This window comes from Lissotriton vulgaris, unplaced genomic scaffold, assembly GCF_964263255.1.
Source record: "Lissotriton vulgaris unplaced genomic scaffold, aLisVul1.2 SCAFFOLD_638, whole genome shotgun sequence".
In the NCBI taxonomy this organism is placed as follows: Eukaryota; Metazoa; Chordata; class Amphibia; order Caudata; family Salamandridae; genus Lissotriton; species Lissotriton vulgaris.
In genome coordinates this window covers 850,642-866,662 of record NW_028249064.1, presented here as the reverse complement: position 1 = coordinate 866,662, position 16,021 = coordinate 850,642, and the positions used below count along the sequence as shown (strand labels likewise).

Sequence of the window (16,021 nt, the reverse complement as noted above, 5' to 3'; positions counted from 1 at the left end):
AATGCTAAATTGCAGTCAGCGATAAATTACTTGCAGGCTTTGATAACTAGGTTTTCCAAACCCTCCGATTTGCTACAATGTTATATTTTTAGAACTTGCCTACGCAGCGCGCCTGCACTGCATAGGAGACATTTAGCCATCGTACAGCTTTTTTCCCCAGCATATACTCGTGCTTGTGGCGGCATACAGCTTGCGGGACTGCGCAGCGGCGCACCACAAGCCCGAGTGTGTGCTTGGAAAAAAAGAGCAATCAGCTGCTGCTTTGCGCGCGCATGCCCTCCCCCCCACCCCTCCCACTTGTTTTCTCTGTTATTGCCCCTCTCTCTCTAGATCCCTTCTGTAAATGTCCCTCTGCAGAGTTGTTTAAAGTTAAAAAGGCTGAAGCCAAGTATGTCTGTTGAAAAGTAGCCGTTTGTTGTTAATGTTTACACGCTAGAGACCAGCCGCTCCCAGAAGGCTTGAAGGATGGCATGGCCCCTTCGAGAATTTCACCCCATGACACTCCAATACTAGCCTCTAGTGTTTCTGATTTCTTGTGGGATGCAATCACTGTTGTAGGTATGCAAACACAATCCTGGGAGTTCAGTGCGAAGAGGAACAGGCCGGAGTATGTATTTAGTTTGATTGGAAATGAGGTGCCATGAAATAGGATTTTCCTTGTCTAGGTAACAGTCATAGCGCTTCCTGCCATCGGGGTGCGCTGCAGAGCAAAGGTTTCATCAAGACGAGATTAGGAAAATCCGCATGAGAGCCCTCTTGTTGTGGTGGTAGCACTGTGTGGAAGCCCAGGTGACGGACTCAAGGCATGTCTCTCTAATGCCCAGATTTCCTGATCATGGACCCCTGAAGATCATCATAGGGGCAGATACTGGCCTTTGGTAGGCAGCTTACTCTGATGCCGAGTGGAAAGTGGGAGGGTTGCGAAATTAAACTTTATACCAATTAGGAGCCAATGCTGGTCATTTAGATTACTGAGACACCATTTTCGGGCAGATGCCTGAGCAGTGTGACTAAAGTCTAAGCCTGCGAATGTGTTCTCTCTGCCAAAGCATATTTTAGTGAAATGTGTGTAGTCCGTTCCAGACGACCTTGAGATGCTTTTCAGAGGACTACAGAAAGAAACTTGGTGCATGCGACGGTTTTTATTGGAAAAACAGCTCTTCCTTTTCCTCCTTCTACAAACAAAATAAACTAATCAGAGCTATATGTACACATGTCCGCTGCAACAGTGCCCGTGCCACATGTGTACGAGACGTGACGAAACCCAGACGGGGATTTTACAAGTATATTTATTTATGGCACTCTTAATAGCTCCAACAAACCGTCTGCGCTACACCCTGGGGCTGTGGCCCAGGAGCCACTTTCTCCACGGCATGGTGCCTGGCATACCGTGGTAGGAAAAGAAAATGTCATGTTACACAATCTTGTCGTTTAACAGGTTCTTCTTAACACAGTGAAAATCTACTTTGCCCTTACTCCACCCTTAACTCATAGAAGACTTTCCTAGCACAGGTAATCAGGGCCACTGGAATTGGGCAGCATTCGATGACTTAATTCTGGGGTAAGGTTGACAAAATAATGTGTCAAGAAAAGACACAATACAACACAATCAGTGGTATCCTTTTGTTATTCAGCATTTTAAAATATTAATAGTCTAGGTAAAGTTGAAACGACTTAGTAAAGATTTAACTGTTGAATACAGCAATCTATAACTGGTAAATCAACTGTTAACTTTTGCAAAGGACCCACAACTGTGCAGTTGAGCTACACATGACACTTTTTGTTAAGTAACTTCTGATCCGTTTGAGCTACATTTTTAAAAAATCTGTAATTAATGCAGCAAATGCTACATTATGTAGCCAATGTGGCAAATCCATGATTATTCAGAAACTCCCACAGCCGTAGAATAGCCTAATTCCAATGGCCCATGCATATACTAGACACAGAAGGGAACAGCAGGTCTAGTTTTCCTCAGTCCCACTGCGTAAAGCTTGCGCTGCTGCTGTACAAACGTCATACTTTTCATGCACTCCCGACAGGCACAGCTTCATACCATACACCCCTAGAACAAGCACAACAGCCCGCCACACTTCATACAATACAGACAGAACAGGTACAGCAGAAATTGGCTTCCACTAGGCATGCACCCAGATCTGAAACAACAGCAGTAAACTCTTAATATATTGTGCACAAGAACCGCACACTCAAAAAAGACACTGAATAGGCGCAGGCTTCTGAAAAATCATGCAGAACAGGCACAGCAGCAGTAGAAGCTAGATAAACACAGAATAGGCACAGCAGCAGTGCAATCTTCACTCCATTTACACAGAACAAGCAAAGGTCCAGTGCAAGCTTCATACCCTTACATATAGAACAGGCACAGCAGCAGCGCAAGCTTCATACCATACACACAGAACAGGGACAGCAGCAGATAAAACTTCATACTATACACACAGAACAGGGACAGCAGCACACGTTTCATACCCTACTCAAAGAACAGGTGCATCAACAGTGCAAGCTTCATATCATGCACACAGAACAGGCACAACAGCTACACACGCCTCATACCATAAACACAGAACAGGTACAGCAGCACTGTAAGCTTCCTACCAGACACACAGAACAGGTACAGCAGTAGTGCAAGAGTCATACCATACACACAGAACAGGCACAGCAGCACTGTAAGCTTCCTACCATACACACAGAACAGGCACAGCAGCAGTGCAAGCGTGATACCATACACACACAGAACCGGCACAGCAGCACTGTAAGTTTCCTACTGTACACAAAGAACAGGCACCGCAGCAGTGCCAGCGTCGCCCCCTGCTTTAAAGCCGGGCAATGTAAACCAGCATTGGCATAGCCAATAGGTCTCGCCTTTGAGATTGCATAAGTGTTTAGCCATGCAACAGTTGTTGCACCAGGGATATTGTGTTGCGTAACTAAATTCTTATAAGGTCCCAAAGGTGAGACTCATTGGCTATGCCAATGCTTGTTTTACCTGGTGGCCATCCTTAGTACTTGTTATGTTTCTACTGCAACCATTAAGGTAAAAAAGCACAGTCCTTTCCTTTGCTCTGAGTCACCGGTAACGTGATGGGAGTTCTTACTGTGTCTTCACCAGGCCGAAGTTTGCTTAATGCTGTTTCTGTTGACGTTATAGTTAAGTGGTTTGAAACCTAATAGCAGCACATCTGTCTGACTCTGCTACAGCTTCACTATGGGACTGGTAATGCTTATTAATTAATTTATAGCTTCTCCGGAAATATGTCTGGCGCACGCTGAGATTTGATGAACCTTCCTATTGTACAGATATTCATACAGGTCTATTTTTGTATGAACTATGGTTTGCTTGGGTTTGAAGTTGCGCACAGGAGTTAAAGTCACTATAGAGAAGTGCTGCGCTGTGTTTTGATAGGCACTGTGCTTCTATCATTGTCTTCAAGCACAATTCTCAGACCTTAGTTAAGAAATATACCTACCAGGCGACCGTAAGGGGGTAGCGAGGTGCCTAAACTCGTACAACAGCTGGATCTCTGGATCCTTAAAAGTTATCAAAGATGTGCCGAAACTATCGTGCTTTCAGCAGTATTGCCATTTCGAAACCTGCCCTCTGGAATTGCTGTATGATACAAGGTAACAGAGCGGAAAAAAATAACAAAAAAGGATACACCAAACAAGGTTAATAAAATGCAGAAATGGAATGGCTACAAAATGAATACCTCTATGGGGAAGCAGAAGTATACATTTTGGAAAAAGTCTCTCTGGGTCTATTCAGCGGACCTTGGCAAAAAGGAACTGAACCTTTGTTCTGATCGAAAAGGTTGGTAATGCCAGGTGACCCTTTTGATGTAGTCCCTTTTCTCACAAGCTAGATGGGGCTACGAGACTTCATCCTACACAAGCCTCCGTGAAGCCTGATAAGTTTGTGCCTCAGCACAGTAAATAAGAAATTGCTAGTCCTTCTCAAGGTGGCAGAAGGTTGTGCCTTGGTAAGTACTGTGAATCAAGGCCATTTGTAATGTTGGACTGCTTCTAGTTGTGTTTTTGTACCATTTATGAGAAGGTGCCAGGAGGCTCAGGCTGGACAGGGCTCTATATCCTCGGATGGAGCTTACGGGAGCTTGCACTGAAGTGGCTTTCAGAGAGAATTTCCGCTTGTAGAATAGCTCTGAAATAGGCCAGTGAGATCTTTCGGTTTAATTGATGGAGCCATTCACCGTGTCAATTGGTGGAGTCAAAATGTTCTATGTTCAGTGGCAGCTTTGCTTCCTCAGGATACGAATCGCTGCTCTCTCCCTCATTGACTCCTATAGCTACCAAGTCAGCAGGGTACCAAATGTTTGAGCCTCCCTCAGAAGGCTTAGCAGTAGGCATAGCGCTTCACTCTCTGGAGCAAGTTGAAGCGCTCACTGAACCAACTAAGACTGCTTCAGGTCCACAAGCACTTTGACGGACTAAAACAGGCTTACTTTGCTCTCTGGAGACCAATTCCCAGACTGCGCTCCCTCTCCAGGCTGGGGTTGCATATACTACACTGACCCAGATACCAATCCAAACAAATGATTCTGACTTTTGTGGGCAGAATCAGAGCGAAGCAGTGCTCTAGACCTTCCAATGGAAGGAGTCATTTGCTTATGGCTGCCTCTGTCCCTTCCATTCAGTGAAAGCCAAGGCAGTCCGAGGCAGTTATTCATTTGGCAGGCGGTTGGCGTTTTAGAAACAAAATATTGCCAAATATGTGCCCGAGCTTCAAGGTTACACTTGGTTTTCAAATTTCATACAGTTATTCTTTTCTGCCAGGAAAGTCTGAATGTATGATTCAGTTGGATGCTGTTATAATACATTGCCTAGTAGGCATTGCGAGTCCTGTGTTTAACAGAATGGCAGGAAATATTAATGCTGGAGAAAGGAGCACTTTAAAAGCAAGGCACTATTGTGCAGAAAGGAACTTCTACCTCCAGTTCGCGTTAAAAGCAATGCACTGTTGTGCAGGAGCGGTTGGAGTACCATGCACCAATTAGATGATGCAGATGTTGGAGCTGACGTCCTCGTGCTCACACCAGGGGGCCTCGTCTGAGGTGGGTCTAAGTTGCTTAACCAGTGTCACGAGCTCTCGAAGGCAGGTGCATCTATTAAGCGTGCAGAGCGGGCACTGGAGGCTGACCGTGTCTGTGGCGTGGACAGCCAGGGCACAGAAGAGTTCACCTGTTATGGGCTTATGGTCTACTCTGGGCAGATCGGATCTTCGCGTGAGCACACTTAGATGTTCGAGTGTACGACCACAGGGCTGGGGGGCTAGAAGGCATTAGAGCACGCCTGCATCCTCCCCAAGGATTGTGATTGTAGTCCCGAATTTAGCCTCCCACTCCCAAATGCAAAGAAATCTTACAGATCAGTCTTAACTTGTTTGTAATTACATTTGGAGAGCCTCTGATGCTGCTCCCTGGTTAGTCATCGCTTTGTGGGACATTTGTTGAAGGAAAGTCACTGGTGGAGTGTTGTCAGAAACCGGAAGAGGTCTGCAGCTGGTACTGCATTCTTGTGCCGTGCTAGGCTTGTACAGAGGAAGCATGCAATCTTGTGTAATACACGTTCCCATTCGCTTTCTGGCACTGACAGGTTTCAGAATTACTAGTTTCAGGAAGGGGCCTCATTCCAGACCATCCGTCATGCCTTGCGGTGAGTGATCCACAATTGTTGGGAGGTGTGGGTGTTTTGGGGACTTGAGCACTGTCATATCGGCATGAAATCTTCTCACTGGCTGATGCCCCATTTTAACTTCCTGCAGATGCAGTGCACGAAGTCACCACCTCTCCTGTCGACAATCTTGCATCCGAGATCGTCCCTGCGGAGCTCAGGTAACGTTTGTCTTGAAGTATGACTGAGTGAGTAGTAGCTGCCAGTATGGGCAGCTGACCGATGCGCGGATCACAGTGTGCCTGATGCAAATTAAAGTGGCCTCTAGCTTGTGGGGATCCAGATTTGGGCCACAATTGTTTCTTTTGCCCAGAACTGGTTGTCACTTTTAACCCATGAGAGGAGGGTACTAGTACATCACTCTAGTCTGCCCATCTGCTCATTGAATTGGAGCGCGTCCCCTTGCGAGGCCGCCCAGGTGACTGTCTTCTGTACTATGTGGGCCACTGGTAGCCTTTTATTGGGCGAGTTTTCTCCGCCTCTGGCAGGGATGATGGCAGGCGTGCTCTTGTGTGGGAATGTTTTAGCTTCAGGAGCTTTTGTGCACCTGTCTGGCATGCCTAGGGGGTGCTTCTGTCATCCACTCATGGTGTGTTCACCTGGGCAACACTTCTCCTTTCAGAGAGACCATCGTCCGGATGCAGCACGAGAACAAGATGCTTTGTGTGCAGGAAGCGACGTACCGGGACCGCCTGACTGAGCTGCAGGGTCTGCTGGAGGAGTCGAACCGGGCCAAGAACCGCCTGGAGACGGAGAACAGGTGAGCTGGGTGCTGCGGTGCAGATTGGGCCCGCATTGGTTGGGCTGGTGCCTAATGTATGTATATGTATGTATAGGCATTTATATAGCACACTATTTACCCGGAGGGTCCCAAGGCGCTTCGACTGCTGCGAAACCCTTCCTGGCTTCCCTGAGAGATGGTCCCTTAATGGGTATCTCCAGGGTGAGGCCAGGCATCCCCGGCGGTCTGGTGGGGCCGTTAGTGAAGATGAGGCAAGCTAATACCCAGAGTTGCCGAGTGTGATCGCTGATCAGAGTGGGCACCGAGGCGAGAGAATTATCAAGTCCGCTGACCCTGGTCCAGAAACCTGCCGCGCCGGGAATCTAACCCTGGTCCCGTGCCGTCCTCTGCTCTCGGGTCAGGCACGTGGTGGCAAGGGCTTTGGTTTTAGGGCACTTATTAAGGGTGTGATGGCACCAAATGCTTGTCGTTTTCCCTTTGTACCTAGGCTGAACCAGCAGCAGCTTGTGGAGGTGAAGGAGCAAGTCGAGGAACTACAGAAGGCTCTCCAGGAACAAGGAAGCAAAGCGGAGGATGTAAGTGTTTTTCAGAATACTTCCTTCTTCCTCGTGTATCCTCCATCCCACTTTCCCAACCCTGCGCCCCCCCCAAAATGCGTTTCGGAAGTGAAGCAAATAAGTACTTTGAGGTCAGGGAAGCCATTTCACGCTGTAAGAATGGAACAGCTGCGGGCCCCGACGGGCTCCCAGCCGAGATCTACAGATTAATGAGTGATAAGATCGTCCCCACCCTGACGTCTCTTTTTAATCCGATATTACAGGAGGACCTGAAGCTCCCAGCTTCGTGGAACAACACCACTATAATTCTGATCTTAAAACCAGGAAAAGCTCCATTGAGCTGTGGGTCATATAGGGCCATATCACTCTTGAATACAGACTATAAAATCTTCACCTCAATATTGGCAGCGAGATTGGGACTTGTGGTGGGAGACATTCTTCATCTGGATTAGAAGGGCTTTGTCAGGGGGTCGGCAGCTATCAGAGCTTATGTATGACTTTATTGATGCGATTGATTTGGCTTCCGCATATTCTCCCCCATTAGCAGCTATGACTCTGGATGCTACCAAGGCCTTCGACAGGGTGAATTGGATCTACCTGTCAGAGGTCTTGAAGAAATTTAACCTAGGGGAAAAATTCTGTCGTACATTTCAGTTGATCTATCAGAATCCAACCGCCAGACTTCTTGTTTATTGTAACATAACTGATCCCTTTAAGATCTCAAGGGGGACCAGAGAGGGCTGCCCACTCTCCCCTTTGAGCTATATATTGAGCCATTTGCTCAACGGATCAGGGATGACCCTAACATCCAGCCTTTTAAGTGTGGGTAGTGGGAGAAGAAGGTTGCCCTGTATGCTGACGATATTTTAGTTCTTTCGGCTAATTTGCATACAGCATTCCCAGCCGTTTGGCATGGTTTCAGGTTATGAGATCAACGCTTCGAAGACAGAAATTATGGCTTGGAATCTTGGAGGAACCCAGCATCAGCACCAGATCAGTTCCAAAATGAGATACTTGGGGATTAATGACCTTCAAGACATCACTAAGGTCGCCGGTACTAACCTAGCTATCGTGGCTTGGGAGTGCCAGAGGCTAATGAAATCCTGGGCCCTACTCCCTTTATCCATTATAGGTAGAGTTAACCTGGTTGAGATGTCAATACTCCCTAAAATCACTTTCCTCTTCAATTATATTCCCCTTCACTTTGAAAAATATACAATTGACAAGCTGCAGAGGGATATTAACTAATTTGTCTGGGCATATAAACCACCTAGGATTGCATGGAAAAAGCAGAGGCGGAGGAGAGAGAATGGAGGCCTTGCTTTACCAGATTTCCAGCTTTATGCTTGGGCTTTCCAACGTTCACACTCGCGTATGCTCTTGAAAATGCCTGTTAATACCGGTGCGGGGGATGTTGCTAGCTATGCTTGGAGGCGCTAATTTACTGGAGGAGGGATTTCTGTTTAAATTCGGGGACCCAAAGTTTTTTTAAAAGGTTAAGTTTAAGGTTCTCCAGGGCTTAGCTAAAACGTGGGCAAAATTGAGGGGTTCGGCTGCGCTTGGTTACTTCTGCAGCCTGGCTCCCCTCTAGGACTCCCCCGGGTGCTCCTGAGTGTTTGAGGGATAGTCTGGCAATACCCTTGAGAGAAGCTGGGCTAGCGGTCTGGGGGACCTGGTCTCTGATGGTATTATTGTTTCATGGGAACAACTTAAAGACAAAGTCTGAGCAGGCCTCTAGATTTAAATATCTTCAGCTGGAAAGCTGGGACCAATCCTATTCACAAACAAATTGCAAGAATTCAATAGGGCGTGGCAGCTTCCTAGAACATAAGCTTGTGACTAAGTCCCCTGGGAGTAAGGAGGTTTCTTTTTGGTATCAAGCCATATCCGAAGTTGTGGATGGCTCATTCAAACTCGCTGAGGAACTGTGGGGAGGTTCCTTACCGGCACAAGACTGCTACCATTTATGGCAGAACTCTTGCAAGGTCTTATGAGGTAGTAAAACCCGCATGGCTCCAAAGGAACCACCTGTTTACCATCCATAGGGCCTATTTCTCCCCACAAAAACTTTCTAAAATCACTAAAGGCCCTGCAAGAAATGTGGGCTGGCTTCAGCTTCCGACATCCACATGTTTAAAGAATGCCTTCCCCTTGCTTCCTTTTGGGATAGTATCGGAAACTTCTTGGCAAGTACCTTGAGGTGTCCCATCAACATCAACTTACCTTTTGATTATCTTTGGTTTGGCAGATAGTCACGTCCCTGCCAGATCGCGGCTTTTCTATGCTATGCAAAAGATGGGCAGAATCCACTCCCTCCCTCCTTTCTAGACTGGCAGACTTCAGTCTTGGTGGTCTCTAAGCTAGACCTTATTAGATCAGACAGTAAAAAGAAAGCATTTTGGAACCTGCTGCAACTCAAATGGGGCTCAGAGTTGATCGATTGAGTTTTATTTTTTTTTGTATTTTTGAATTTTTTTTAATTTTTTCTTCTGTGTCCTATAATTATGCTGCCTTAATACTCTTCGGGCTAAGTCTGCTACTCCCAGTTTTTTTTCTCTAGCAGTTTTACGACGAGTGTCACTTAGCTCTTGGAGCTTGGCGGAAGAGTTCTCAGCTGGTCCTTCATTAGCACCCAAGCAAGTCCTGGTACCTGTAGGCCGGTCTCCACTTCCAATTGCCTACACCTCTCAGCTTGCTGAATGTGGGTATAGACATCTTGAGTGTGAACTGAGGTGAGGTTGGTGGCGAATGAGGATATAAAAAAAAAGAATGGCTACGGTGTGCAGTCTGATAAAGAACCTAGACCAGGACATCCCATGATCCCCGTCTTGCTGGCAGTTTGCCTCTCCTTATCTTTATTGTTCCTGTTTTACTTGGCTATTGTGCTTCTTTTAAAGTACCTTTTGTAATTCCTATGAAGTCAATATTTTTTATTCACCTAACGGAAATAGTAGCCTGTTTAAAAGTTACAAAATAATGAAATACATTGGTGTAAAGTACTTGAAGAACAAAAAAACGGTTGTGGAATTCCATGTGGTGACTAAGAAAATAATCATTGATGATTTATTCATCCTATGTTGTTGCAAGCCACCTGACTTCTTGGCAAAGCTGAAATGGTCTTCTTAGCTCATTCTGTGTGTTATATTTGTATTTAAAGGGCTCAATAGACTCTCTCAAATATTTACCACGAAGATATATAATTATTGTTTAATTTTTCCTTCATTCCAGTATGTAACTGTGTATGAAGAAAATAGTATTGCAATGGTTTTTAGAGCCAAGCTACTTCCAGGAAGTAAACAGCATTTATTCGCATGCTTAACAACGAATGCCATAACGCGGCTGTTACAATGACTGCGTTGTTATTTCGCATACCGTTACAGCGCAAGTCTGAACAATGAATTGCGTTGGGGGGCAGAAGGTGTTGGATTTAAAATCCTACACCTTCCCTGGTGTCCGCACAGACCGGAGTTGGAATAGTAAATTATACTATTCCAACATCCAGCGCCACCTAGTGCAAGTCGTTGTTCCGACTTGCGTGGTAACGGTATGCGAAATAACAACAGTCGTTGTAACAACCGCATTGTTATGGCATGCGTTGTAAACGTGTGCGAAAAAACATCATATATTCATATAATGGAACTGCCTTATTTGCCACATAAATCATCATCTACTGCATAATCTAGGCTCAGGGTGGCATGTTTGCCAATTGTGACATGAGACCCTGGTGGTCTGCAGCTCTGGACTGTGTAGTTTGAGGGAGCGCTCTGTGTCACAGGGGCTTGGAAGATAGGATGGGTGCCCACATAGGGGCAGTTTTAACTGCTCAACATCTTGGATCCAATGGAGCAGTAGGTGCTCATTGGACAGGCCAGTCGTCCGTGTTAGTCGAAGCCTCTGCTTGGTTACAGTGGTGACTATTCATGCGGTCACATCACTGCAAGATATAGTGGTTGGCAAATTGTGACATGCAGTACTGAAGCTTGCTCCAGAGTCTCCCGCAGAGTGGACTCTATGTTCTAGTGAGGCTGTTTAGGAGTCCAAGGGAAGACGTGGATGGTGCCCCTTATGTCCGTCTCTTCCGTACTTTTAAGCACTTCATCCCCAGTGCTGCTTGTTGGCATGGTAGATTAGTTTATCAAAGTGGAATGGGTGGTGGGTGAGTGTACGGGCTTATACCCCTCCACCATCTTGAAATATGTGAAGTTGCATTTCTGGATAGTGATGAACATCACCAAAACGAGCCTATCACTTTCGACAGTGATGATTTATTGTGTTTTAGTTTTTTATTATTGGTAATGCTTAATTTGTAAAAAAATATAGGTGTCAGGGCTCCGAGCGTTTTACTACAGCTGGCACCACTCTCAAAGTCTGCCACGGCTGTCAAATGGTAGTGCCAACATTACCTATTAGCTATTAACAATCACACTGTGTGTCATTTTGAACAATTGCAGGTACCTCTCAACTATAGGGATGGCCTGGAAGTGTGAGTTTAATCATTTATGTGAATACATTGAATTGCTAAACGTGCTTGCTGAGCTGAAAACATAGGCTAGGAGCACCACCATATGGTATACTCTAATAAATATGTGCTGGCGTTTAAAAATAAGTGAAAACAAACAACAACAAAAAACACCTAGTCCACCACTGCCCTCGGGCCATGGTCAACATTGAACAAAGCCTTCGGAGCCAACAACACTCCTCCATTTAGGCACCAAACTGACACATCCTTCTAGCCCGAAGATTTTACATAGACCTTTGAAGGTGAAAGGACCTTCAGGCCAAAAGCCTACTCTGGCACTGAAACCCATGTCTATTCCCGAAAGCAGCCTTGACATCCAGAACTCTATCGGCTCCAACAGCACTTTACCCTGAATACACCCTCTACGGTTGGCTTTGAGGGATCGGAGCAATCCAGCTTCAAGCTGATGCAGGAAGAGCTATATACCATTGAGACGTGCCTGTGCCATGAAAGATTAAGTTCATGTTCGAGGAAGAAATTGCTTTGGAGTCTCCTTCACCTTCTAAGCTCGAGGGTCAAGGACCCAGGCACCAGCCCTTTCCCTGTTACACCTCCAATATCACCTCCTCCACCACCACCACCACTACTGACTGCACTAAACACATCTCCTCTGCCTTACTCAGCAACGGGATCACCCCAGTCATCTTGCGGAAAAAGCATCCCACTTCACCGACCCCCCCCCCCCCCCCCCCCCCATCCCCCCAATCCCCCCAAAGACGCACCTTAACACTCCATGCCTACTGACGACCTGTGTAACAATGGGTTCGAGGCATATGAGCTGGAGATCGTACACTACGCATTAGATCGCCACCTGGTGTTGAGCTCGGATGATTGAAGGTTGTTGTCTTCTTGGAGAAGTCTTTGTAGTCACAATATAGGTGACTCTTTCCTTGGACAATACTGCGCATGGGCATCGGCTCCATCCTTAGATTGTTTTTTTCCGCCACTGGGTTCGGATGAAAGTTTCTCCACTCTGGCTAAAAAAACTTTTTCAGCAACTTCGAAGCGCAAAAACTTCCTACAACTAATATTGACATCGAATATACAACTTTTGACGCCAGCGACTCTATTCCGGTTCATCGACGCAGGCCGTTGGGCATATCTACGCCGTGCGGCCTACACCACATGGAAAGAACTCCGTTCAAAAAATGCCCGGTATGTCGAGCAAAATTTCCACATAGCGATCATCACGAGGTCTACAACCTCTGTCTGTCGCCAGATCACGACAAGTCAAACTGCACAGCTTGTGCATCTTTCCGATCGAAAAAGACCATCCGGATCGGAGGGCCCGTCGACACGAGATGAGATCAGCCCCAGCACCGGAGAATATCTTCGATGACGAGGTTCCGCTAGTCCCAGAAGAAGATTTGCCTGATCTCCAGATCATATCGGAGGCAGAAGACTCAGATGACTCGATTCCATCACGTCAACCCGTGAGTACTCCTGCCCCTGCACCACATACACTGCCCAAGCCAAATGCAAAGGTCAGCACTCCGCCCAAGGGGCCCAGTCGAGACAAGTACTTCCTCCTAAAGCCCAGCCTTCGAGCTCGGCTCTGAGGAAAACAACTACGCCTTCAGGTGCTTCGGCACCGAGCAAACCACACGTGACGATTCCACCACCTCCATCCGCACCGAAGCCCAAAGACCCTTCGACACCGCGGCCAAAAGACCCTTCGGCACTGAAAGCGGAAGATCCTTCGACACCAAAGCCTAAAGAGGTACAGGCACCGAAAGAAGCTCCGGCTCCAAAGCAGTCGACTTCCAAAACTATAGAGGGAAAGCCAATGTCCGACGCCACAAAGTCGACGAGGCCAGCTTCCACTCCGAAGACTCCTGCTTCAGTGCCAAAACACACAAAGCCCGATTCCAAGATTCCTAAGTCCTCGGACACGCCTGCCAAGCCGAAACAAACACCTTCGGCACCGAGAACTTTGCCACAGGACGCTGGAACACCTCCCATAGCAAAACGCCCAAAACAACTCTGTCGGAACCGAAAAAATAGACGCCGAAGAAGATTGTAGAGGAAAAAGTACTGTTTAAACCAGATCCTAAACAAAAGAAGATCTACATAAACCCAAAGACTGGACATGTAGGTTCTATACCTCATAAAAAGAGACCAGCAGAAACACCACCTCCACCTGTGGTTCCTGCCAAAAGGAAGGACTGTACAACTTCTCCTATGCACCCTCCAGCTCCTGTATCTCCTTCCTCTCCTGTCCCTCCTTACATATCACTTCATATCTCTCCTGTCCCCTCTCCTGCATCATCACATTCACCGCAAACTGATGAGGAGTATGACTTAGGTGGAGGAGAGGATCCACATGCAGACCCAAATACATATCCTTTAGATGAGGTTATCTATACTTTTCCACCACATAATGTGCCTGATGTCCCTGATCCACAGTTATACCCGTCAAAACCTTCTCCTCCAGAAGACAGCATTGGTTTTAATCACCTCTTACACAGAGCTGCTCTCTACCACAATGTCACAATGCATTCTGACGACGTGGAGGAAGATTTTCTGTTGGATACATTTGAGCCATCACACAGATCTACTCAAATTCTTCCCATGATCAAAGGAGTCATTAAGCATGCTCCAGAGATATTCAAAGATCCTGTACGCACTAGGGTATTAAATACAAGAATAGAAAAGAAATATAGGCCTGCACCCTCTGATCCAACCTATATTAAAGGACATCCTCCAATAGACTCTTTAGTAGTGTCCAATGCAAGAAACGGGGCGAATTCAGACTTCTGGTGAAACGCCCCCCCTGACAAAGAATCCAAAGTTATTGATGCGTCGGGTAAAAGAATAGCTGCACAAGCTACAAATATATGGCACATAGCAAATACACAAGCCCTTCTCTCACGTTATGACAGAGCCCATTACGACCAATTAGAGACATTACTACAACACCTCCCAGATCAATATAAAGATCAGGCAACAGAGCTCATACAAGAAGGCAAATTAATTTCAAATGCCTCAATAAAATGTGCACTAGATGTCGCAGGCACAGCAGCTAGAGCCGTAAATACTAGTGTCATACTCCGAAGACATGCGTGTTTGCGCATTTCAGGGTTCAAACAAGAGGTGCAAACCACAATTTTAAACCAGCCTTTTAATCCAAACCAATTATTTGGCCCAGAAGTAGACACTACACTGGAGAAAATGAAAAAGGGCACAGACACTGCAAAGTCTATGGGACTTCTACAGTCCACACAGACTAGAGGTTCTTTTCGTCGCTCCTTTTATAGAGGAGGCTCCAAACAAACTGGAGCAGATACCACAACATCTTTCAAGATGCAAAAACAAACATCCTCTAACAAAGGGTATTTTAGAGGAGGATACAGAGGCAATAATAACAAGGGAAGAGGTCGCGGGAACAACAACAATTGCTCCTCTTCCACAACTAAACAGTGACTTCCCTCTGCTCCCTCAACAGCATTTCACTCCTGTGGGGGGCAGATTAACACAGTTTCTGCCTGTCTGGAACTCCATCACAACAGACAGGTGGGTGAGACAGATTATCCAACATGGCTACTGCCTAGAACTTACAGCAACCACCCCCCCAAAACATACCACCCAGGCAGCGTCCTATGTCTACAGATCTCCTGACTCTGCTTCAAAAAGAAGTTCTAGCACTTCTACAAAAAGATGCTATTCAACTAGTCCCATTAGAGGAACAAGAAACAGGGGTTTACTCGCTGTATTTTCTAATTACCAAAAAAGACTGGACACTAAGACCAATTCTCGACCTCAGGCCCCTCAACCATTACATACAATCAGATCATTTTCATATGATCACTCTGCAACAAGTGCTCCCACTACTGCAACAAGGCGATTTCCTTTCAACGCTACACCTGAAGGACGCCTATTTTCACATTCCAATACATCCTGCTCACAGGAAGTACCTAAGGTTTGTAATACAAGGACAACACTATCAGTTCAAAGTCCTTTCATTTGGTGTCACAACAGCACCACAGGTGTTCACAAAGTGCTTAGCAGTAGTAGCAGCACATCTCAGAAGACAACAGATACACGTCTTCCATTATCTGGACGATTGGCTCATAAAAGCCAAATCATTCCACCAATGTGTACAACACACACAGCAGACAATTCAACTGCTGCACAACTTAGGGTTCACGATCAACTACACAAAGTTTCACCTAGAGCCTTTGCACATGCATCAGTATCTAGGAGCTACCATAAACACATCTACAGCTCTAGCGTATCCCAGTTCAGCCAGAATACAGAGCATTCAAGCCTTAGTCTCCACTTTTCAACACCAACAGTCTCTCCAAGCAAGGGTGTTCATGAGATTAATATGCATGATGGCATCTTGCATCTTCATAGTACCACATGCAAGACTGCAAATGCGTCCATTACAAAAATGTCTGGCACAACAGTGGAATCAGGCTCCAGGTCAGCTCACAGACCTGGTGTTGGTAGATAGCCGTACGCATCACTCTCTGCAATGTTGGAACACCAAAAACTTGACAA

At 46.3% G+C, this 16,021-nt stretch overlaps 1 protein-coding gene across 1 annotated transcript in view; it reads left to right on the top strand.

Annotated features, from left to right (window-relative positions):
* Positions 1-16,021, top strand: part of HOOK2 (hook microtubule tethering protein 2) — a 247,428-nt gene that overhangs the window by 121,348 nt on the left and 110,059 nt on the right. Inside the window, exons 13-15 of the mRNA XM_086950246.1 lie at positions 5,792-5,861; positions 6,323-6,460; positions 6,930-7,017. Of these exons, the coding sequence (XP_086806372.1) occupies positions 5,792-5,861; positions 6,323-6,460; positions 6,930-7,017 (296 nt within the window). The remainder of the gene's footprint in view (positions 1-5,791; positions 5,862-6,322; positions 6,461-6,929; positions 7,018-16,021) is intronic.